Below are 25,769 nucleotides of genomic sequence, written 5' to 3' on the forward strand. Positions count from 1 at the left end.
TTAGAAACACAGAATCTCTGGCTCCGTTCCAGACCTGCTGAGCCAGAAACTGCATTTCAACAAGATTCCCAGGTGATTTACTCGCACTTTAAAGTTTGGGCAGCCCTGCTCTATGCGGGTCTGCCGTGAGACTAAAGAACAGGATGGAATGTCTCACACTATCACCTTCTTTTTAAAAGTGCAGTATCTATTGAAAAATAGTTAAAAGTGTTAGTCGCTCAGTCGACTCCAACTCTTCGCGACTCCATGCCCTGACTATAGCCCACCTCTGTTCATGGAATTCTCCAGCAAGAATACTGGAGTGGGTAGCCATTCCCTTCTCCAGAGGATCTTCCCCACCGAGGGATTTTAGTCGGGTCTTCTGCCTTGCGGGCATTTTCTTTACCGTCTGAACCACCAGAACTTCCAGCTGACAATTTAAAAATATCAAGATTCTGTAATATAAAAAAACAAAACAAAACACCCAAACTTAGTAACGGTTCTTTTTAGTGGATGTTCCTCATAGATATTTCACGGACACGCGGAACGCTGAAGTTGGAACAAGCCTTGGAAACCATTTAATCTACCGGGTATTCTCCCAAAGGCAGAGTGCTACGCGGCCCGCACCCCGCCCACTCGGCGCCGAGCGGTTCGCGGAGCGAGTCGCGCCTCGTGACGTCATCAGAGCGCGCCCCCCGCCGCTGCCGTTTCCCCGGCGTGCGAGTTCGGTAGTTTCAGCTTCTCCTCGGGTCGGCCCTGCGGTAATTGCGGTCATTCAGGTCCCGAGATCCGCAGCGTCACAGGCTCGGCGACATGTCGATGCTGGCTGAGCGTGAGTGTTGGGCGCGGAGGCTCGACCGGGCTCGAGGGTGAAGGTTCTGGGTGACACGGTGGCCACAGACGGCGCGGGTCCCCGGCGCGCAGTGGGCCGGAGGTTGCCGGGGGCGGGTGTCCTGGAAGCCCATCTCGGCTCTCCCTGGCTGCCGCGGAGATTTCCCGGCTCAGCCTTCCTCGAAAGTTAGCTGCAGGCCTGCTGATGAGACCGAGTGTCCACTTGGGACGCTTGTCCTCGCTCTCAAACCTGGACACGTGGGCGGTGGGTTCCAGTGGGGGTCAGGACTCTGGTTTGGGGAACCTGAACTCTTACTTCCCCAGGCCTCAGCGTCCTTTGGCTAAAAAGAAGTTGTTGGGCCAGCAGTGAAAGCCCGTCCTTGAAGATGTATTGAATCAAGAAAAAGAAAAGCCAAGAGCTTAGGAGCAGTAAACACTGGAAGTTAGTGTTTTTAAGGGGAAGCAGGGCTAATGAATGATTCTAAATAAAATCGCGGTGGGTGTGACTTTGGTAGTTGGAATTAGTAACAGTCTTCTTTGAGAGGCGTGTTGGCCGCAACGCCCGCGGCGCCTGTTTGCCTTTGACATTCACTATTATTTTGTGAAGTTCGTCAATTTCCTTCCTTTGGAGCGGCTTTTAACTTTTGAATGGCACCTGTAGTTAAGGCTACCGGCCACCAGAGGGCAGTCGTGCTTTGGCCCTGAAAAGCCGGCCGGTCACTTTGAAAGTGTTTGGTGAACAAGGACCAAAACCAGCGTATTTAACAGACCAACAGCAGCTACACAGGGACTCCATGAAATAAATGCTGTCGGCATCCTCTCATCTAAAGAGATGGAGGATTGGGAGCACAAAACTAAGTGGGTAAGACACCATTCAAGTTTTACAGGGACAGAAGTTGAGATTCAGAGGAAATAATTCACCCCAAGTCGTTGAGGTAGAAAGTGACAAAATTGATCTAGTTGTCGCTGTTTCTTTACATTCTTGTCACTAGCGTCAGCAGACTACTCTTGGTTTTTAAATTAGAACTTCCAGATCGGAGTATGTATGTATTAGAGTGACCCTGTGGGCTGTTTCTTCATCTGTATAACCAGCGTGGCTAAATGTCTCCTGGTTTTAATATTCTCTGATGTACACTTAGTTCAGCGTGTACCTGGAAACATTAGCTCTAGTTCTGCTATTCATTTATGTCTCTTTCCATGACCTGTTTCTCTGGGGCTATTAAAAACATGTTTGATTATGTTCATCACTAGGTTGCCTTAAAAAAGTCAGTGAGATGGTGAATGTGAAAACAGTTCAAAACACGGATGCGCGGTGCCATCTGCGGACATCAGTAATTCAGACTGCAGGATTTCAAGAGAGGATTTTCAGTTCTCCCCCCATCCCCGTGTCTCCAGATTTTCAAATCTTTGGCATAATAATAGATAACATTGGGTTGGCCAGAAAGTTCACTCAAGTTTTTTCCATACCCTATACTTTGGCCAACCCAATATTCTGTGTTGCCTTGTAATATGATTTACTAAATTAGTGGCATCCCCTGATTTTAGACACTTAGGACTGGTGTTCTTATTTTAGAAGTGAGAAAACAGAAGCTTAGAGAAATCCCAGTTTGCCATTTCACTACCCAGCAGTTATTTTCTCTGATAGTTTGTAAAATTGTAATAATTCTGTAGATACAGTTTTGTAACCTACTTTTTCCCGCTGATTAACCTTCAGTTACTATTTTCACTACTGTTTCCTTTGTTTTCCCTTGCCATATGGACTAGATTGTGTTCTCTTTTATCTTCACAGGCATCTATCCTGTTTTAAAAATGTAGCACTTTTCTTTATGTTTCTCAAAAACATCCTTTATCCTGCGTTTCTCTAATTGTCAAATATATTTTATTGACTTCCCCTATTTAAGGTAAGAAATCTAGCCTACTGAAACATAAGAGAAAAATTTCATTTATCACTCTCACTTCTCAATCCTTATTTAATTTGGAGTCTTAGACCCACATTTTATTAGGACCAGTGTTTGACACTTGCAATTATTACATTTTCTAATCAAATGACAGTGCTATCATTAACGGATTTTAGTGGTCATTGCATTACAATTTTATGCTGCTGTTCCCTTAATCTTGACTCTATTTCAAAATTAATCTATGCCTTAATCTATGTCTCAAAAAATGTTTTAATAAGAATACATGGGTGGAGGATATATTTTTTGAGGTCTTGAATATCTGAAAGTGTCTTTGGGCAAAAAAAAAAAAAAAAGAACAAAGAGAAAACTTCTGCCCCTGGCTCTTGGCACTCAAAACACTTCCCAGAGTAAGCTGAATCCTGGCATAAACTTTGTGGTCCTGGGCGTGGAGTGATTAGACCTGGTACCTCTTGTGTGCAGGGTTGTTTGTTAGGGTTACCCTGAAAATATCTGGCTAGATCTCCATATAGGAGGAGTCCCTGCTAGAGGATGGTTACCCCCTTCATCCCAAAGAGTGATTCTGCAGATTCAGGACACTATCCTGAGTCCTCCCCTGCATTTAACATCCTTACTTGGGAAACACTGGCCTACTGCATTGCTTCCCAGGTGGTACACTGGTGAAGAATCTGCCTGCAGTGCAGGAGACACAAGAGATGCAGGTTTGATCCTTGGGTTGGGAAGATCGCCTGGAGAGGGAAATGGCACCCTACCCCAGTATTCTTGCCTGGGAAATCCACTGGACAGAGGAGCCTGGCGGGCTACAGTGCACGAGGTCACAAAGAGTCGGACACGACTGAGCACATATGTGTGCACTCTGTTGGTTGAAGATACCTGCCATTTCCCTGGGAAAGCAAAGCTGACCTTGGCTGACTCTGCTCTTGTGCCAGCATTATAGTAATGGGTTTGTGACATAAACTGTATGCCATCTTTATTGCAGAGGGTGGGCACACTCATTCTCAAAAATGTCTCTTTCACACAAGCCCCAGTCAGAGACCCCTGGCCGACGCTAGTTTGGAGACATGGCTCCAACATGCACCTGGAAGCAGCCTTGCAGAGAGAGCCCTCGTTAGCCAGGCTCATCTCTTAAGCTCTTCGTTAGCAGAGGCAACGTGAGGCTGTGTATTTACTAAGATAAGTAAGTGGTAACTTAGTCACCTTAGTAGCGTTTTGGGGTCCCCCTTTCCCTGCGAAACACGATAAATCTAAGCCCAGCTCATTTTCCTTTTTCAGTCGTCTTTTTCTGCCTGCATGCCTGTAAAGGTTTACCTATTGCTACAGTGTGGATAGTTAAAAATCTCTTAATTGGTTTTATGTGCGGTAAATCAGTTAGGACACTGCTGACGCATGAGCCGCTGTTGGTACTCTGCTTCCATTGGTGCGACAGATAAATGGTGATGGCATTTGACCTTCAGATTTTCCACTTGGCCACCGTTTACTTTGGGTTTCATATGCTTGTGTAATAAACTTCTGGAGTCCTTTTTCTCGCCTGTAAGTTTCCTTAAAAGTGTAGCAGTAAGTTTGAGTTTCTAATGGTCAGTTAGTTCAGTTCAGTTCAGTCGTGTCCGACTCTGCGACCCCATGAACCGCAGCACGCCAGGCCTCCCTGTCCATCACCAACTCCCGGAGTCCACCCAAACCCATGTCCATTGAGTTGGTGATGCCATCCAACCATCTCATCCTCTGTCGTCCCCTTCTCCTGCCCTCAACCTTTCCCAGCATCAGGGTCAGTTAGTTATATACATTAAAAAACAAAAACAACTTGTAGGGACTCAAAGCAGTTTCCTCAATTCAATTATCTTCCTTTTTTCCCTTTCCCCTTTTCTTGTCGCCTTTCTTCTTCCTTCCCTCCTTTTTTTTGTTTCTCAGTCATTCATATATTCAATCGTGTTTTTTCCTGAATGCCTGCTATGGGCAAATGCAATGAAGCATAAGAAAGAATAAGAACATAGATGTGAGCCTTAAAGAGCTTATGGCAGAATAGCAAACATAAGAGATGGATGTAAACAACTGTAATACAGAGGAATGTTAAATAAATGCCAAAGAAAAGAAACAGGTAATTTATCGTGTGAGTTCAGAGAAGGGGTCATATATGGCTGTAGGGTGTTTCAGTGAGATTAGTATCTGTAGGTCGTGTGGAGGTTGATTCTCCCCAAGTTCATGACAGCTGTGTGCTATGGATTAAGAATGTGAGCTTTGGAGTTGGTAGGACCTTGGTTTGTATAAAGACTCTGGTCTTTGCTTGGGGGTATTAGGCGTATGCCTCCTGAAGGCCTCAGATTTTCTCATCTGAAAAGCAGAGATCAGACTGTCTCCCCTCATTGGGTTACTGTGGAAACTGAGAGCGTATGGATGCATTTGGCACTTCCCATGTGTGTGTAATGACGGGTGATGGCGACCTTGGTGTCACAGGGGCCTTACGTTGCTGCCAATCGCTGAATGGAAGGCCCGACTGATGCTGCATCATGTATTTCGATTTGTCACATTTGGAGGAAACATTTTTATTTCACTTTTACAAGATCAGTCTGTATGTTCAGATTATAGAGTTTTTGGGGAAACTAGGATGAATGATCCAAGCTGATATTATGTCCCAGTGGATGCCGCATCTGACATCTGTATCTAATAAAACTGTATGTTGCATTTATAGAAGTGTTGTGTGTGTGCCATAGGTGTGTGTGTGTTTGTGAGGTGTTTTCAGACTTGAAAGACAAGCTGCTCATGTGATACTTTGTCATTGACAGGTCGGCGGAAGCAGAAGTGGGCTGTGGACCCAAGAAACACTGCGTGGAGTAACGATGATTCCAAGTTTGGCCAGAGGATGCTGGAGAAGATGGGGTGGTCTAAAGGAAAGGTACCTCGAAGAAGAGCACAGGAATTGGAGCCAGGCAGAGAATTATAGATCAGGAGATTGTATCTTTCTTAGACTGGGAGAATTTATTTTGGATCAATAAGTGATTTTAGAAAAATAACTAAGTTTTAAAGACGTTGTGATAGTAAAATTAGAATTGAACATGCGTGCCAGCTGTCTTTGTTAATCGTTTAACCTGCTCTGATATTTGTCGATGGTGCCTTTTAGTTGGTTGCATTTGGAATCACACTTAACCATCAGTTTTACGTTGCTTAAAGTTTTATTCACGCTTATAACTGGACTACACATTTTCTCCTTTTTCTCTCATTTCATTTATTCCTTACTCAAATAGGGCTTCTGGATGTCTCTATATGGTTCTTGCCAAGGTCTTTGAAGATCTTGTTTCCAAACCCAGTGAATCCTTTTTTGGTTCTCACATCACTTCATCCCTCAGCAGCATTGGATGTCATCAACCACCCCTGCTTGAAGTACCTCTGTCTTGGCTTCCACAATACTGCCCTCTGTCCTGGTTTTCCCCTCTGCTTTACTAACCACCCCAAAATGTGTTGCTGGCTCTTCCTCCTCTAGACTCTTGAGCTTTGGAATTCCTTGGGGTTCAGCCCCAGGCCCTTTTCTGTCCTCTGCTTGGGTGAACTCATTCATTCCATGCCATGCTTTGAATTATCTAAATTCTGAGAGTTGTCACTTTTCTATCTAGTCCAGATTCAAGCCTCTCCTTTGAGCTCCAAGGTTATAAATTCATCAGCCTGCTTGGCATTTTCACTTGAGTTAGCATCTTAAGTTGATTATTTTTATTATAAAACTTTTTGATCCTTCTCAAATCTTTTTCTTCTCAAGTTTCTTTACCTAAGCCGGAAGCCTGGAGGTGGTGCTGGCCCCACCCCTGCCTCACTTCCTGCGCCCCCAGTCACGACTCCTCTCTGCGCAGGCCTGTCCTGGACTAGCCACCGCCACCGCCTGTCCTGACCGACACAGCGGCCTCTCAGCTGTTTCCCTGCCTCCCTTCTTTTCCTTCTCTGGGCATTTGCCTTACAGCAGCCGTTGTGAGCTTTTAAAGTATAGAAATTCGATCATGTCATTCCTTTGCTTAAAAGTTCAGTGATTTCCCATTGTTTTAAAGAGATAAAATCTGGAAATTCCATGGTGATCCTTGATTTGGACTCTGCACTTTCACTGTCAAGGGCACGGGTTCAGTCCCTGTCTGGGGAACTAAGATCCTGCAAGCCAGGGGGCGTGGCCAAAAAAAACAAAAAAATAATAGAATCCAAATTCTTCCCATAATGTCCAAGGTCCTTGAGATCTGGTCCCTTTATATCTCTTATTTTTTTTCTCCATCCACTCTACTAGAGCCACCTCGGGTGACTTTTAGTACACCAGGTGCTCAGGGACACCTTACAAATGAGTGTTAATGATGCGGGGGACTTGGGGTCCCCTTCCTCAGGGTTGTTTTGTAGAATTATTTAATGGAAAGTGCCACAGACTTGTAATGCCTCTGATGGGCTTCTGTTAGTTTGGTAGTAGCATTCTGCTTTTGCGCGTCAGGAAAAGGCACGTTCTCTTTAGTATTTTCATGGTCTTTAAAGCGAGCCTCAGGTTGAAGAATTGGCATTCATTACTCTGAGTGCAGGGCTTCCCAGGTGGCGCTAGTGGTCAAGAACTCCCCTGCCAAGGCCAGTGACATGAGACACAGGTCTGATATCTGGGTTGAAAGATCCCCTGGAGGAGGTCCTGGCAACCCACTCCAGTATTCTCGCCTGGAGAATCCCATGGACAGAGGAGCCCGGTGGGCTACAGTCCACAGGTTCTCAGAGAGTCAGACACGGCTGAAGCGACTTACGCAGCACCACACTGTAAGCGCATCCTTGGTGTTACAGACATATCTGAAAGAACCCACTAGACTGTCCTCTTGAGGACAAGGATGGAGCCTTCTAATGTGAGTGATGAATCGGTTAATGAAGGAAGAGAGAGGTAATTTCTTTCCTACCTGATGAAAATGCTAACTCTCTTTATGTTTAATCTCCACAGGGTTTAGGGGCTCAGGAGCAAGGAGCCACTGATCATATCAAAGTTCAAGTCAAAAATAACCACCTGGGACTAGGAGCTACTATCAATAACGAAGTGAGCAACAGCGTGTCTGCTGGGGGGTTTCCCTGCATCGTTGTTATTTTTGTCAGTGTAAAAACAAATTAATCCAGTCAAATTGATTGATCAGTTTTAAGCTATTCAAGAGTGTGCAGTCCATGTTTTGGATAACAAGCCAGTGACTAAGCTGCTGTGCATCATGGAACATGCAATCATTTTGCCTTATTGCTTATGCATAAAAGATTCCAAGTAGCCTTATTGCTGAACTTTGCAAAAAGTGGTGGGTTTTTTTTGCACTTTAGGACAGAGAGGAATTTTCATCTTGACCTCTGTTGGACTATTAGCTTATACTGCTAAAATTGGTGGCATTTTGTTTTGGAAATACTGCAAGAGAGTACCGTTCTTTTCTTGTCCATTGTCTGTTTCTGACTGTTGGTGTATAGCAGTTGAGATAATTCACATTTCCTAGTAAACACCAACGCTTCGAAAATATGACCCTGTAATTAAAAGTTCATGGCTTGCCCTGCCTTTCATTTTCAGTATCGTTGCTCACTGTAGGAAAGCATCTAAACTGAAAGCTTTGTTCTTACATTTTTGCAGCCAACAGAATCTGGTAGAAAATCTGGAGAATTACTTTAGGTGAACTGGATGACTTTGCTTTGTTCAGTAGCTCTGAGTGGTAGACTGGAGCAGCTAAGATTGTTTGGGCTAACAGCTGAAAGCTTAAACCACTAAAGGAAGAGTTTATACATTTGTCAAATCATCATGTTGTACACCTAAAACTAATACAATGTTTTATGTCAGTTATATCTCAATAAAATGGAAACAAATGTGGTAACTGTCTGACAAAATCTAAGACCAGTACTTCAGGGGGTTCACAGTGCACACACTTAGTAGTTGCAACGTGTAGCGATATCTTCTGTATTTTCATCAATTAATAAACACACCGTAGACAATTTTTTTAAAAGAGTTTGCATAAGGTTGATTTTTGCAGGTAGCTTCTTAGAGGTGGATATATAAATATACTTAATTTTTTAGGAGAAACATTGCCTATTTAATAGGCTTTAGCATTTTCAAAAATAACATATTTAAGCATTCTTTGAAAAGTACCTATGAGGCAACTTCCTAAAGGGAAACCCTGCTCCCTACAAGTTGATATTATTCTGAAGATGCTCATTCTGTTTTAAGTGAGACTCTGTTATGATGAACTTACTAACTGAGCACCTTACCAGTGGGCGCTTGTTGACTTGGGGGACTTGGAGCCCTTCCCTCACCCTCCCCAGTGGTGGTTTCTCACATTGGGATGGATGTAAGCAAATAGAATTGGCATACAGGCTCCAAAAAGCGAAGCAAAGCCCTCAAATCTATCCCTGCTTTTTCCCTTTAACCTACATAATTTTCCCTTAGTGTGAAAAAAAATTTTTTGTTTTGCTTTATTTTAATATTTAGCACAAAGGTTGCCTGCTGTTTATTTGACTATTAGTTGACTTGATAAGTTACCCACATTTGAAATCAGGGCTTAAGCTTCCAAGATGCTCAGTGGCTCAGTAGAAAAGAATTTGCCTGCAAGGCAGGAGACTGGGGTTTGATTCCTGGGTCGAGAAGATCCCCTGGAGAAGGAGATGGCAACCCACTCCAGTATTCTTGCCTGGGAAATCCCATGGACAGAGGAGCCTGGTGGGCTACAGTCCATGGGGTCGCAAAAGAGTCAGACACAACAACAAATAGATAAATACAGTTCAAATTTATACTATTTCTTCTTCATTCAAATTTATAAAGTAATGTTTTGGTGAAACATTTAAAAATTCAGATTTCCTTGATTGCAGTATATATCTTATCTCAGTGTAGGTAGATAACAGGTTTGCCTCTAATTGATTTTTTGGTATTTTTCAGGACAACTGGATTGCTCATCAAGATGATTTTAACCAGCTTCTGGCCCAGCTGAACACTTGCCATGGGCAGGAAACAACAGGTGGGGAAACCTTTGCTTTTTATCCATTAGACGCAACTGAGTGACTGAACTGAACTGAATCTCAATATAAAATATTTTTATCAACTTTTTTTTTTTTACTGTTAGTGTCATATCTGAAAGTTAATTGATTGTAGCTATCACAAATAGTCTGTTTACATTTCTGGGTACTCACATTGAATTAACATTAGTCATAAGCAGAGGCTTTTTTTCCCCGTTAAGAGTTTGAGAATGACAGGATCAGTTTATTCAGTTTACATTTCTCTGCTGCAGTCCCCTTATCCCAGCCTTACAGTGTCCGGGGCCCTGCAGTTCAGGCCTGGCCCTTTTTCATCTTTCATCTGCACTCTTAGTTTGCCATCCGGCCTCCCAGCGGGTGTGGTGCCCATTGCCACATTTCTCTCCACTGCTCCACCCTGTCTCCTGGATCCCAGACTTGTACTGAGCCCCCTGCTCAGCATCCTCATCAGGGTTTCCTCGACTTCCGGAACTCAACATGTCCAAACTTCAATTCTGCACCTCCTCATCTCCCACCCTGCAAACAGTTGGACCCGCATACCCCACAACCTGTTTTATCCACCATCTTCCCCATTTCAGGTGATGTCAGCTTCATCCTTCTAGTTGTTCCAGCGAAAGAGCTGTTGTCGGTTCTGCCTTTAAAATATATTCAGACCCTGACTTCCTCTTGTCACCTACACTGTAACCAACGTGGTCTGAGCAGCTGGTATTTCCTGTGGATCATTGCAAGAGCCTGTAAAGCCTTTCTCAGCCATGGCACTGCTGATGTTTTGGGCCAGATCATTCTCTGCTATGAGGCATGTCCTCTGCATTTAGGACGATTAGCAGCATCCTTGACCGCTATCCACTGGACACCATTTGCACCCTCTCCCTAGTTGTGACAATCAAAAATATCTCCTGATATCACCTCATGTCCCGTGGGCACAATGCCCCAACTCTGAACTTGTCCACCCGTGGATTCACCTCAAGACCACTAGAGGGCACTGTCTCCCTGTGATAGGTATGGTGCTATTAGCTCTGTCTCCAGTACAGTTCAAACCAGGCCTTGCTACTGCCAGTCCCAGTACTGAAAAGCCTTTAAATATTCCTTTAAGGGAAAACCTGGCCAGGGACCTGGAGAGCTGAGACCATTTTTCTGCCAAATCATCTCTGGTAAATACAATATCTTCATCCAGATGAATTTTTGGTCATATTACTTGAATTAAAGCTGATAGGCTAACCTAGTAACCTATTTTTCTGCTATAATATTTTTAGTTCTTTAAGATTGCTTACCTAATTACACAGTTTGCCTGTCAACTAAACAGATTCCAAACTATTTTCTTCATAGAATCTTGCACAAATTTTAGAAATAACACTTATTTCCTTGTGGGACACGAGAAAACTCTATAGTCTTTAAAATTTTATTTTTAAAAATTATCCTATCTCAAGTAGTTAACATATGACTCAGCTTGGCTTTTTGGTGGACTTACCTCATGGTTTCAAGAAATGCTTTTTACTTCTATCAGATATTTTGTTCCTTGTGATTTTAAATATTTTTGGAAATAAACTGGGATGCTGTTAGCCTGTCATCCACAGAGGTGTGGTTTAGGACAAGGATCTTCAAGTTTTTTTGCTCCCAGAGCCTCTGAGGCAATTTGAAAAACAGTAAAAGACGCTTACTCCTTGGAAGGAAAGTTATGACCAACCTAGACAGCATATTAAAAAGCAGAGACATTACTTTGCCAACAAAGGTCTGTCTAGTCAAGGCTATGGTTTTTCTAGTAGTCATGTATGGATGTGAGAGTTGGACTATAAAGAAAGCTGAGCACCCAAGAATTCATGCTTTTGAACTGTGGTGTTGGAGAAGACTCTTGAGAGTCCCTTGGACTGCAAGGAGATCCAACCAGTCAATCCTAAAGGAAATCAGTCCTGGGTGTTCATTGGAAGGACTGATGCTGAAGCTGAAACTCCAATACTTTGGCCACCTCATGCAAAGAACTGACTCATTTGAAAAGACCCTGGTGTTAAGAGAGATTAAAGGTGGGAGGAGAAGGGGATGGCAGAGGATGAGATGGTTGGATGGCACCACTGACTCAATGGACATGAGTTTGAGTAAACTCTGGGAGTTGGTGATGGACAGGGAAGCCTGGCGTGCTGCAGTCTGTGGGGTCGCAAAGAGTCGGACACAACTGAGTGACTGAATTGAACTGATACTCTGTCTCACATTTTTAGATTGATGGCTGTAATGTTTTTAATCATAGTTTTAAATAGTTGCAAAGAATGTGTATCTGGCCTATTTGCGAAATATCGACTTTTGAAAATAAGAGCTTTTCATCAGTCTCAAATGTGTTCAGTAGGTATTTAATACTAGGGCAATTTGGTATCCATGGTCTTCTGTTTAGAAATAGAAAAGCAAGTCCTTTAACACTCAGCAATACTATATTTTCTAGTTTTTTTTCCTCTGAAATAATTCCATTGTATATACCCCATGATATTTAGTATTAATATATTTTTTGCTTGAATTTTTAAAAACTCATCACCTTGTCATGTTTCTCTGCTACAAAACAAATACATATACACTTTTGGTTTATTTCTAGTAACCTCAAGGCCTCCATGTAAATATTTTTCCTTTGGATTCAGTTGTCATTACTAATTAGTAGGTTATAACTAGTAAACTAGTATTTTGGTCATCTGATGCAAACAGACACCTCATTGGAAAAGACCCTGATGCTAGGAAATATTGAGGGCAGAAGGAAAAGAAGGCATCAGAGGATGAGACAGCTGGACGGCATCACCGATGCAATGAACTTGAACTTGGGCAAACTCCGGGAGATGGTAAGGGAGAGAGAGGCCCGGTGTGTTGTAGTCCATGGGGTCGCAAAGAGTCGGACACAACTGGGTAACTGAACAACAATTAACAAAACCAGGAAATGCAAGTTTTGATAAACAATTGTTAGAATGGTAAAACCTTTCTGGAACTGCATCTCTTGATGAGATAGATAGGGTGGGGAGGGGACTGGCTTTGATGAAAGGACCCCTCGCTCACACCAGCACTGCAGCTTGTTCCTTATTGATCCTGGTGCAAGGAGACCTGTGCTCCTCTGGTGTAAAGTGGGAGGAGGACGCAGAGGAGAAGCGAAGGAGGAGGACCGGAGTGATGCGTTTGCACAGAACAGAGCAGCTTTAGGTGAGCGTGCGCGTGGACAGGCAGGTAGAAACTGGTGCCCTGGGACGTGTCAGGGCTCAGGTTTGCTCTGGGAAGGTGGTGAGGCTCCCAGGAGGTTCTCCCCTCCCCTAAGTGTGAGCACAGCTCTGCGGGGATAAGTGCACATGTTAAGGATGCACACTCTCAGATGTATCTGCCTGGCTTCCAGTTCCCTCACAGCCACCTCATCAGTGGGTCTTATTTTACCCCCCATGCTTCGGTGTCCTGTGAGGTGGTTTAATAGTCATAGCAGCTCTCTTCCAGGGTGGTTGTGAGATGAAATGCAGGAATGCATAGAAAGCTTAGCCCAGCACCTAGGACTTAATAAGCCTTCCATTGGTAAAAAGTACTTCAATCTGGTACGTTACTTGGTGATTTGTGTTTGGAACATCAAAATAGAGACTGTAATGTGGTATATGAAATTTTTTGCCTGCAAAAAGAGCAGAAGAAATTTATGGGTAGGATGTCTTTGAAAGAAGTTGCAAGTTGTTCTTGGAAGTGATCATGGAGAATGTTTCAGGCTGTTAATGTGATTAAGCCATGCTTAATCTGAAAACTTGAAGCATCTACCTTTATGTTGTTTGGAGACTTACTGTGTAATTTCCTGGGAAGAATTACAGTTAGTTAACATGTTTAATCATGTTAAACAAGCATGCGCTTGTTTTCCTTCGGCATTAAAGTGAAAATTTCTTTTTTTCTCCTTTCTCTAATCTCATGTTTGTGTATTTCCTTATGACATAACTATAGGAAAATTCAGTCTCTTTTCTACCTATGATGTTCTCTTTCTGCTACTTGAATTTGACAAATAGATAAAGATGAGGGCATACAGGCAGCTCGCTAGAATCCTGTCACTGACTCTCACCCCAAATCTACTTGCTTTGATATTTCGGGTGAGGGACTGCATTCTCCCCCACATTTTCCTCTTTCATCAAAGGAGTATTACCACTGACTTCATTCCTCAGTGACTTGTTTTTATTGCTGCTTTTACCCCGGAAGGTGAGCCTCCAGCTGAATCTGCTCAGTGCCAGCTCTGCTCCTCATCTCACCTCTGATCTGTGTTTGGATTATCATTGGCCTGTCTTACCTTTACGCACTTTTTAAAAGAACCTTTTATTTTGAAACAATTTTAGGCTTACAGGAAATTGCAAAAATAGTTGTAGAAAGGGTGCTGAATACCTTTCATCCAGTTTCTTCAACGATGACATCTAATAGAGCCATAGCATGGTATCAAAACTAGGAAATTGACTCTGGTGTTGACTGTTAACTGGACCACAGTTCTTATTCAGCTTTCGCCAGTTTTTGGGTTTTTTAGCCTTCATTTAATTGTGTGTGTGTAGTTCCAATGCAGCTTTATCACATGTATAGATTCATGTAGCTACCACCACATTCAAGCCACAGAATTGCTTTATCACCACAAAAGAGCTGTCTCATGCTGCCTTTCTGTATCTGTACCCACCTTACCCCTCCAGCTTCCAAAATCCACTTTCATCTTTGTCCCCTGTAAACCTCTCACTGTTCTCCATCTCCGTAGTTTTTCCTTTCCAGAATGTCTGAGTGGATCATTGAGTATGTAGATTGACTTTTTCTCTTAAGCATAATCCCCGCCAGTGAAGTCCATCCAGCTTGTCACACAGAGTCAATATCTCCTTCCTCTTTATCGTGGAGTAATGCTCCCATGTAAGGGAGTACCAGAATTTGCTTAGCCATTCACCCACTGAAGGCATTTTGGTTTATTTCCAGTATCTTATGGTCACAAATAAGACTGTCATGAACATTCACGTGGAGGTTTTGTGTGAACACAGATTTTCATTTCTCGTCCTTCAGGATGTTATAAGTTTCTGGAAAATAGCCTTGCCTGATCCGTAGTACATAGTTTAAGAATATTTCTAATTTTTGGTTACAGTTCAGTAATAAATGATAAGGCTCCTAAGGGTTTTATTTCTATAAGACTGTGTCACCGTAGGGGATTGAGAATGGAATGCAGAGTTTAACGTAATGCTTTTCATCCTTTTCTTTTAAAAGACTCCCCAGACAACAAGGAAAAGAAGTCTTTCAGTCTTGAGGAGAAGTCCAAAGTCTCCAAAAACCGTGTTCACTATATGAAATTCACAAAAGGTAAAATTGCGTGTTTCTTTATTTGTTTTAAATCTCTGTGTTCACATCTGGGTTTCTTAGCGCATTTTTAGCTCTTCGCCAGCATCACTTGTCTTATGTACAAATTGGAAAAGGAGGGACCCCCTGACCGGCTTGATCCACAGCAGTGCTGAGGTGTCCGCACTTGTGAGTCACCGGGGGTCTTGTTAAGTGCAGACGCAGCCTCACTCATGGGCCCCAGATTCGCCCTTAGACTGCATGCAAGTCCTCTGGCAAAGCTGAGCGCGGAAGTTAACTTTCTATTAATATTTAGAGGAGAAAACAGACTTTTATGTGGCTAAATTTATCGCTCAGTACTTTTAGTTACATTTCTCGTAGTTGCATTAAGCTTTTTTTAGAGTTTAATTTTGGTGTTGAACAGCTCTTGAAATGGACCCATTTAGAAATCATATAGAATCTATATGAGATTCATAAATATTCATGAAGTGGTCTCTGTATTGAGTTCTCTAGTATGAAAGATCTCAGTCCTGAGTTGACTCTTCTATTGTTCCATACCGTTTCTCTGTTTCACGTAGTGCAAACTTAACTGTTCCATGGTCATTGCAAAGGTAATGTTAGTCTTCCTCCATCGCCACCTCCCGACTCCGGTTCCAGGGCTGTACATGGTCAGTTGTGGGTGCAGCTGTCCTCTTTAACCAGGAGGTGGCAGTCTTGTATTGGAAAGAAACCATTTAACTTTGCACTCCTCAACTCCCCAGATGTTTTCCCATTGTTATGTATTAAGCATACTTCCCAGGTACAAAACCCTGTTTATTATATTAATATACTTAAAGTATAAGTATGATGATAATTATGTTATCTAGTCACCATGTGATGGTTCATCTATGGAGGACTGGATGTGTATTTCTACCTCTATATGGCGAGCAAAGCACATCTCTTTGCTTTAGTCTTGTTGACGTGATTGGGAATTCCCTGACTCCTAGAACCCCCTGAGGGGCAGTAGGAGCTGGAGTTTCCACTGCTCTAAACTGTTCACGGTGGTTCTCATTTGGAGCAGGACCCCACAAGATAGACTGGGCTCAGTGTGAGGGAGGGCTCCTGGCAGAGCTGATTAGTTTTGGGGACATATGCAGAGAGAGACTGGGGCTTCCCCCTTCCGTCTCCCGGCAGGCATGGTCATCTGGCTCATCACGTTGGCCCCTCTTCTTTCTCCCAGGATAGAACCTTCTCTGTCGTTCTCCTGTATGGCTTCTGAGCAGGGGTTCTCTCCACCCCTGACCTGCTGCAGGACAGAAAACAGTCCTTGGTGGCCCCTCAGTCCTTTTCAGGAGGGGCTAAATGCTCACTTCATCCCCATCCCTGAAATAACCTTCCTTTTCATTAGACCCTATAGAAAAAAAAAAAAAGATACAGCAGAAGGGTGCCGAGCAAACAAATGAAATTAAAAGTACCCTGTGACTTTTGGATAGCATGGCAGCCTTTTAAGCTTTCACTTTTGCAAATAGAATCTTCTTATTTTCCTTTGGTGGTAGCCTGCATGCATGATTTCACCTGAAGCATTTGCTGAAGCCGGAATAAACCTCTTCGATCTGCTTTAATCTATGGATGCCGGGAATATCTTCTTTCTATTTCTAGTTAAGCCATCCCCTTGCCAGTTCACCCTGTCAGCCTGCTTGGTGTGTTATTCCTTCTTTTTGTCTCTTTTGAAATGAAGTTTGTGGGACTTCCCTGGTGGTCCAGTGGTTAAGACTTCGCTTTCATATGCAGGGGGTGCAGGTTCATTCACTGGTCAGGCAGTTAGGATCCCACATGCCTCAGGACCAAAAAACAAAACAGAAGCAATATTGTAACAAATTCAATTGAAGACTTAAAAAAAATTGTTAAAAATAAAATAATATGAGGTTTGCTTATTTATTAGCTTTGTTTGGGGAGAAGGGAGGATTGGTATGCAGGGATGATAATTCAAGATATATTACAAAGGTAGCAGAGAAGATTGAGCGGGAAAACAGAGGAAAAGCAGAGTGGGAATCAGTAGAAAACACAAAGGAGGCAGAAATCCAGGTAGTGAGGAAATAATCAGTTGCCATCTATTTTAACAGTCCACAGTGTAAGTTTATTTTAAAGTTCTTTAATTTATTGAAAGAAGTCTTCCTTGCAGAGCAACTGTTGTCACTGCATGTGAATGATAAACTCTGTTTCCTCCATGGCAGACTATCTTAGGTCACAGGAAACTGGGTTCTGGCTGTGACTCTCTCAGACAAATCTCTTAACCTCTTGCCTTCTGTCAGCCTCAGTTTCCTTTTTTGTGAAATGAAAGATCTTTTTTAAGTCATTGTTGAGTTCTAAAGTAGGTTCTTTTTTAGAATTTATCAGAAATGATGCCATTATGTGGAAATCATGGGTGTTCAGCATAATGGATGATAAGGATTTTAGCTCAGGGATCTGCTCTTAGTTACAATAACTCACTCATTGGATGAGGAGGGTTCATATTGTAGCTCCATCAGTGGTCCAGAAAACCAAAACACTAGAAGGTAGCATTTTATTTAGCTTGGTGTGAAGAGTGAAGATAAAAATTTCACTGCAGAGAGATTACAGCAGCAAAATTTGTTACTGTTTAAATATTGGCTGTAGCATTTTAGTTCTGATACATAATTATTCCTTTCTCTCATCCTAAGTTTATAATTTAAATTTGACATAATTTATTACATAATTCCAAGATGTTAATTCCATCCATATTTGTTTAAGGGCCTAAACTCAGTGGTAGTTTCTTTTAATCTAAAAAACATTTGGTGAGGCTGTATCTGCAAAGAAAAGAAAATTACGGAAGACGTCAATTTCTCCAAAGCTGCTTTTGAGGTTTTAAATGTTTAACAGGGAGACCTTGTCCAGAGAGCCCAGCTTTTTGCTCCCAGTCGTGCGGTGGCTGAGTGGGTGGAAGGTTGTGTAGACATTACTTGTGCAGCTTCATGTATTTAGACTTCTTTTTCCTGCAACAGTCTGTGATACTTCACTCCTTAAATAAGGAAAGTGCTTGCACTCCTCTCGCGTGTCCCCGTGGTCAGCTGCTCGTCCGACACTGACTTTAGTGTCCTGACGAGGCTGGCTCCCTGCAGTCAGACTCTACTAGAGGTGGGTGTTCTGCTGCTTCTGGCTCTTTGCACATTTAAGTGTAAAAGGAGCACCATTGCGGGCTTTAAAAAATATTCCAGCTGTCTTAGCAGTTGTGAGGATCTCATTTCACCCCCTGTTTCGATTCTTTCAGGTTTCCTGATTTTCTCACAATATTACCCTTTCAGAGAAGTTTTCTAATCTTCCATTCCTTGGCTTGTTAGCAGTTCTATATGTTTTCATTAAAAAACAAAGTCAAAATATAACATCATCTGTTTTATCCTTCTTGATTGGGGAATGCAAGTAAATTTTTGAAGCAAGTGAAGCTAGCTACCTATATAACCCTTCAGTATTTTTTATTTAACTGGTGTATTTTTCAACCTGCATTTCCTTTCCCGTGTGCCTTTACTATGAGGAGAAAAACTCAGCTTTTTGTGCTCTGGTTATAACACAGTGCTCACTTGTTGGGCTCTATGACTTTTGCCCTTAAGCTAAGAGAGGCTCTGCAGCTCCATGATTCTGAGGTTCTTGTGCTGGTTTTTTACAGTTTCACATGCTTCCACATGGACTTCTTGGTGTTGAAAGTGAGTCTGGCTGTAGTGGTCACATTCTTCTCTCCAAATTGCTACACTGATAGACGGGAACACCTGAAAGTCCTCATTATTAGAAAAACAGCTAAAATGATCATAAGTAAAGTGCTGTTCTCTGAAAGAATCAGATCATCCTTTCATGACTTTGTTACATCAGCTTGGCTACTGGAATCTCTTTTTTCCTTGATTCTTAGAATATTGTGGCCAGTTGAAGACTAGTGGGGACAGAAACCAAATCCAGGCAGATGTCATATATTTCCTATTCTGTTCAATTTTTTGATGTCCTTTTCTCTAAGAGAGAAGTTCATCAACAGTATTTGCTGTGATTTGACCATGATTGAGAATGGAGACCAGTAACTTTCAAACTCATTTTTAATATACATATTGTATTCAAAACTGGCCATAATTTTATAACATTTATAAACTATTCAACCAGGACGATTAACTAATAACTATTTCAGTAGCACTTCCATCTTCACAGTTTTATCTACCTTTAAGTTCCTTTCCTTTGGTCTCTGACTCTTAATTCTTCTCTGTGTTTTGTTTTCCAGATCAAATCCAGAGCAAGGCCTGTAACAGTCCTGGTTTCCACATTTGCTTAAGTGAACTTTGCTAAAGGATAAGCATTTCTGATACAAGAACCCGTCACCAAAACTTTAGAGACACTTGCACCTTCATTGGTACATTCTCTTATTAGCTTGACAGCTTTCCCTTTGATTTTTAGCTTCATTTTTCATCTCTGCGTGTTCATGTTTTGGCATCCTGTTTTAGAACTGTGATCTTGCATGCTCGCCGCGCCCCCCCACCCCCCCGCCAAATCCCTCGAGCATTCTTTTTAGTTGTTGTAAAAGTGATTGTCATTTGCATTTCTTTTAGGGTGTCTGTTCTGTTTCAGAAGCTAGCTTAGGGGTGGGTGGCCACTACGTATTTTGATCCCAGTACAACTCCTTTTTCTGAAATAGAAGCTGCCGCCCTGAGTGTTCTCTGCAGTGTGGAATGGGTCATACTGAGGACTAAGCTCAGAACAGACCGCAGGCCTCCTGAGGGTTGTGCACGTCTCCCCTCAGTGGCCAGCTTTATTCTCCACTCTCCTGGTTCACTGTCTGCGTTCCCATCTGGGAGGCTTCATTTTGCTCACGAGTAGGCTTGCTCTGGGGTCACCTGTCTGGGCTCTGTGGACTGACCGGCTAGAAGCAGGAAGCTATCTTTACTCCCAGCTCAGAGGAGAGGGGAGCGCAGTGCAGAGCCCGCCTTCCAGGTGGGAGCAGGCCGCGCCGACTGGACTCGCGAGCCTGGGACGGCAGCCTCGGAGACGGGTTTTGGCACCTGGTTTTGCATTACATTGCAGGGTGTTTTTGTTTTTTTTTTTTTAATTTCATGGAGTCACTGAGCAATATCACATTTGAATGCCCCAGCGATAGCCAGTGAACTGGAACCCTTCTGGGTCACGACAGTTCTGTGCCAAGTCAGGTTGCCGCAGGAAGCCAAGAAGATAACTGAGCCCCTGACAGTGCACTCAGGTTTCCAACTCAGAGCACAGATTCCTGTGTCTAACCCAGAGCCTCACTCCCCCAGAGCTTTCAGACTTATACATCTACCACGAAGTTGACAAATGGGAATAGATTTGGTTGGCTGCTCAAACAGTATTGTTGGTAGAAGTGGAAATTCCATAGAAGTGAATTTTAAATTAGTTGGTTTGTGGGTTTGAAATTAAGTTAAAGAGTTTAGTGTTTTTAATAAGAATCAAGGATCCTTTGGATACCATTTTTGCCAGAAGCCATTTAATTTCCTACTCATTAATTATCCTTTTATTTAAAATGATAGCACTATTACAGTGAAAAAAACAAAAAAAGCCTGAAATCTTTTCACCCTAATGCAGCAATTTTTATTTGCATTTATTAAAAAAGTTCATACATTCAATTAATTACTGAGCTTGTATGTGTCAACATAGGATGTTCTCATTCCTGTGCACAGGTGGGGTTTTGGAGCTATGTATCTTAGCAGCATATTTTTATTCTAGAGTTTGTAACCCTCATTGAGTATAACTTCTGTCTCCTTGAAGTAACGGAATTTTACTGTTTACTAAGGGAACCCAGAGGCCCAGAAATTATACCTTGAAAGTGTACCAGTAGTAGGGCTAGCTTGAGAATTTAGTTTTCCTCTCCACCTGCGTACTCAGGCTTGTTTGTACCATTAAGAGGAAGTCAGGGGTTCTGGTTCACTTGTTTGATTTTTAAGTTTAATTAATTGTATTTACTGATTAAACAGTGTGACCCTGATGCTGGAAAAGATTGAAGGCAAAAGGAGAAGGGGGCAGCAGAGGATGAGATGGTTGGATTTTGCATCACTGACTCAATGGACATGAATTTGGGCAAACTCTGGGAGATAGTGAGGGACAGGGAACTCTGGCCTGTTGCAGTCCATGGGGTTGCAAGGAATCAGACAAGACTTAGCAACTGAACAACAACAAAAATCTGTGAAAGGGAAAGAGAAAGTTGGTCGTTTACAAAATTGTTTATTTATTTTCCAAAACCCAGTTTCATAGTTTATATTTGTGCTCCTTATTCTAGAATGTATTACTGAAGGCATCATGTTTTTCTAGGGAAGGATCTCTCATCTCGGAGCCAAACAGATCTTGACTGCATTTTTGGAAAAAGACAGAAGAAGACGACTCCTGAGGTATTAAACTGCTGACGATTGATGCATTGTGTCTCAACACTGATTTTCAGCTGTGTATAGAGCTATTTATGTTTATTACTAATAGTACTTTCCAGACAAAGTTACCAAAAAAACCTTTAGAGGCTTCATACAAAGGCTAAATGTGATCCCCTTGATAATAAATTGATAGGTGATAATAATAGTTGATAGATTACAAGGAGCCTTAAAAAGAATGTGTATTATCTGGAGTTTTTTCCTCCTGGTGTGTGGACTAGACTAACCTCAGGGAAGAACTCCCGTTGCCAAAAGCCTAAGCCAGAGGCGTGTTGTTTAGAGAAACAGAGCAGGAATGCTGGGGGCACACTCTCGATCCTCTATGTGGTTTAGGAGTATTTTCTCTAGTGATAAGGCTGAAACAGGAAACAAGCTGGATAGCGGAAGGAAACTGGGAACGTGGGGGAGGGAAAAATTGAGAGAAGGAAAAAAAAAGAAAGGAGTATCAGGAAGTTCAACCAGATAGGAACTAAATGGAAATAGTTTTTTAGTGTCTCCCATTTCTTGCTGATTGTCAAATCTGAAAACGAACTTCCAAGCAGACTTTTTTTTGGTTGGTTAAATTAAAAAAAAAAAGAAGAATTATTGATTGATTAACTGATTTCACAAGAGATCTTTAGTTGCAGCATGTGGGATCTAGTTCCCTGACCAGGGATGGAAACCCGGGCCCCTGCATTGGAAGCCCGGCATCTTAGCCACTGGACAACCAGGGAAGTCCCTGGTTGGTTGGTTGTTCCTCATTAGTTCTAAATTTTCATGTTCTTTTTTGTGAATTGGGTTGAGTCTTGTGAGTGGTTTGCTAGATGTGGACTCTTGAATTTGAATTTCCCTTCCTCCTACAAGTCTCTGTCTCTCTGCCTCCTCCTCCTCACCCAGACCTGGCATCACCATTCATGAGTTGAGCTGCTTTCCCAGCCTAGAGTTTGCTAAGGTCATTTTACTAGGAAGCACCTTTTGGTTAGCAGTAAATTTAAACTAAGCCCACAAACAAGCTCATTAACACATTTTAGGTCTGTATTTTTTTGCCAGCAGTGATGACTTCAGTAATTTTTATCAGCATGTTGACCATTGATTTTGAATCAAGATTCATAATAATTTCTCTGAGCTGGTACATTTGACCAAAGCCAGATAGATCAAATTTTGTGAAGATGTGTAAAATCTAATTGAATCTTTGAAAAGAACTCATCTGAATGAGAATTAACTTAGAGGCTGGGAACATGTCAACTGCCCACAAGTTTGACCTAAGTCAGAATAAGAAATGCAGTGTGGCAACTGTCCTGAGTTCAGGCTTGGGCTGCTTTAAAAGCAACTGGAAGCAACAAATGTTGGGGGTGTTTTCTGCACTGGTGACTGGGTGCTGTATTTTATAAGAATGTGTTCAGAGCGTGGCAGTTGGGCCAAAGATACCTGGAAAGCGAGTTTTGCACAGGAATTAGCAGATGAGCAGTTAGGAGATTCTGCCTGGACTACAGAGAGACCCTGACTTTGAACATTTGAATGGTTTCAGGGGTCCTCTAGGAAAGGAACAGATTGGTTTGGTAAACTTCAGAGGACAGACTAGTACTGGTGGACGAAATTCATAGAAAGATTTCTCCTCAGAGAAAGGAAACAGTGTGGGCTGGCAGAGCGGGCCAGCTGGGCAGGATGTACCGCGTGGTTAGTTTCCTGGAGGGATTCTTGCAATAGGTGAGCATGAACTGTGTGCATGGGAGCACTCGGGTCCAACGTTCTCTGATTCTGGAGGAAAGTGAACACACGAAATACGCACATCTGAAATGGTATTTGACTTGAAGGTTTACCTTTTCCTAGACCGCAAAGGAGAGACCATTACTCCAAATGCTCTTCCTTAACTTCAGGTGTGTGGGGCAGTTTTGACTATCTACTTATGTCCTTTTTCCAGGAGATGAGTGTGAATTGTTTGATGTGTGTAAAGAAGAAATCAAATGATGTTGAGGTGAAATAGCAGGTTGCCCTCACAGGGGCCTGAAGCCCTGCATGACCAGCCCTCCCAGCTCTCACTCACCCTCGCGCTCACTGCCATCCTCAGCTGGTTCTCCCTGCGGCTCTGCCCGTCACTCTGGCTTCCAGTTCCTCCAGCACTTCAGGAGGGTTCCTGCCTTGACTTTCAGCATTGGTGGCCCCTCTGCATGGAGTGCTTGTCCCCAACTCACATTTTTGTGCAAATGTCACCTCAGCTGGCCTTCCTTGACACCCTAATTTATAATAGCAGAAAATACAAACAATAACAACAAAACTCCCTGATACTCTCGTCCCCTCTCCTTTGCTTTATTTTTTTCCATAGCAGTTATCACCGTCTGAGGTACTAAATAGTTTGCTTGTACCATCTGTGTTTCCTTAGTAGACTGGAACCTCCATGAGGGCAGCAGTTTTTACCATCTAGAACCAGGCCCGCCATGGAATAGGTTCTCAATGAAGTTTTTGTTGAATTGAATTCAGCTGTTGATGTATACTTTAATCCTTGGGGGAACAGTACAGACTAGGGCATCATCAACACTACTACTGGAGAAGTTAGAAACAGCTACAGAGAAAACTGATGATTGACCTGGGCCCAAAGGGCAGGAGTCTCTGAATGGACAAAGCACAAAAAAGAATATGTACCATGAATAACAGCTCTTCCCAGGCCTCAAACTCAAGTGCCAGTGGGTCCAGGCATGTGACTGGAAATGTGTGAGTAGTCTGACTTTAAGATGACAGGGAATCAGGGAAACTCATAGCCTGGTCTGAAAGTGTGCAAGATTCACAAAATAATAACCATGATGATGGTGTCAGTGATCTCACCGGACGCAGACTGCTAGTTTGTAATCCTTCACTTACCTGCAAGTGAGACAGCTGGGCAGTGTTATGTACACAGGAGTGGAACTGCGTGGTGGAGACTAGCTGCTTGGACTGTCTTGTTGAGAGTGTTTGGCAGTGTGTACTGAGCGTGGGTAAGATGTGCTTCCTGTCTCCCGATATGTGAATGCTCATATCTGTCCTCTGGAGGAGCTTGTGTTCCTCTGATGCTCCAAGTTCTCCATGCTTTGCCTGTCAAGGGCACAGAGAAGGGTGAGAAGCTTAGGGAACGTGGAGCACAGTGGGCAGCTGCCTGTCTGCAGGGGTATAAATAGTGCCTTCAATCAGGTTCCTCGCTAGCCTCATCTAATTCAGAGTGCGGGTGAAATCGTTCCAAGTGAGGAAGAAGCATTGCAGAGCGAGATTTTCTATTGAACACAGCTTTTGATAAAAGCAAGAAGAGCTAGGTATTGACTTTTTGGTGCCTGTTCTATCAGTGGTCTGTTAATCAACAGAGGATAAATTATTGCTCTTCAGAAGCAGGAAAGGATCCCCCTTGGCTTGAAGGCGTTTCCACCCTTCTTTTCTTTGTTTTTTTCTCTATTGGTAGAGGATCTTTCCTCCAGCCATTTTCTCCTTGGGGGTTTTGTTAAGGACTGAAGGGAAACTGAAGGGAGCTCTTTTGATTTATCTTCTATCCTTTCCTTTTGGTCACTCCACGGGGCTAAAATAGCCGAGTTGGCTTTAATATGTTGCCATTAGAGACCAAACATTAGCTGGAATAAACCATCATGCCTCACAATGAAAAATGTCCCCTGATTGGCTAATTAATCAGTCAAAGGGGAATGACATGGCTCTCGGCTTGAGGGACTCTGCTGGAGAGAAACAGGCTGTTGATAAATGGTTTTCCAACAAATTCATATATCAAGGAAACTTAGTCATTTTTTAACTATAGTTTGTGTGACTGCAATTTTTTCCAACTTTTCCTTTTCTGCTGCTCTGGCTGTTTAGGCTGTATTTTCTGTTGCTGTTGATAGAAAAATATAGGATTTTAGATATGAGAAAATAAATGCTTTCTCCTTACTCGTGTCTGTTAGTCTGATTGCTTTTGATTGTCTAGGCTTATCAGGAGGTGAAAGAAAATCAGATAGCTGTCTCCAAAATAATTGATGGATTATAAATTTTCCTGCCTTCTTTCAAAGTTAAGATCTCCAGATTTAGGTCCACACTGTCTGAATTTGAATCCTGCTTCCAAAGTAATATATGCACATAGATTTAAAAAATTAAGCTGCAGTAAACATCACAAAAAACAACATTCCTCAGTCATACCCCTCACCTCTTTATCTCCTAGGCCTGTTTCTTATAGCACCTTCATTTTTCACATGGTATCTTATATGGTATTTATCTTTACATTTAAAGCACAGATCTTACATTGACTCTCTTCATGTCTTAGTTCCTGATGTTATCTGGACTTTTATTTTGGTAAGTTAGGATTTAGGCCTTTTACCACTCAAAATGCTGATGCATTATTCTTATTATTTATTATAGTGTTATTTTAGTGTTTGGTGTTTATATTTTTATGACT

At 42.5% G+C, this 25,769-nt stretch overlaps 1 protein-coding gene across 1 annotated transcript in view; it reads left to right on the forward strand.

Moving 5' to 3' along the window:
- Nucleotides 1-659: 659 nt before the first annotated feature.
- The window catches only part of PINX1 (PIN2 (TERF1) interacting telomerase inhibitor 1), a 61,586-nt gene continuing 36,476 nt past the window's right edge, over nt 660-25,769 (forward strand). The window contains exons 1-6 of the mRNA XM_043891110.1: nt 660-811; nt 5,507-5,616; nt 7,660-7,752; nt 9,610-9,688; nt 14,910-15,002; nt 21,282-21,358. Of these exons, the coding sequence (XP_043747045.1) occupies nt 793-811; nt 5,507-5,616; nt 7,660-7,752; nt 9,610-9,688; nt 14,910-15,002; nt 21,282-21,358 (471 nt within the window). The 5' untranslated portion in view covers nt 660-792. The remainder of the gene's footprint in view (nt 812-5,506; nt 5,617-7,659; nt 7,753-9,609; nt 9,689-14,909; nt 15,003-21,281; nt 21,359-25,769) is intronic.

Source organism: Cervus elaphus, chromosome 29 (genome assembly GCF_910594005.1).
Source record: "Cervus elaphus chromosome 29, mCerEla1.1, whole genome shotgun sequence".
NCBI lineage: Eukaryota > Metazoa > Chordata > Mammalia > Artiodactyla > Cervidae > Cervus > Cervus elaphus.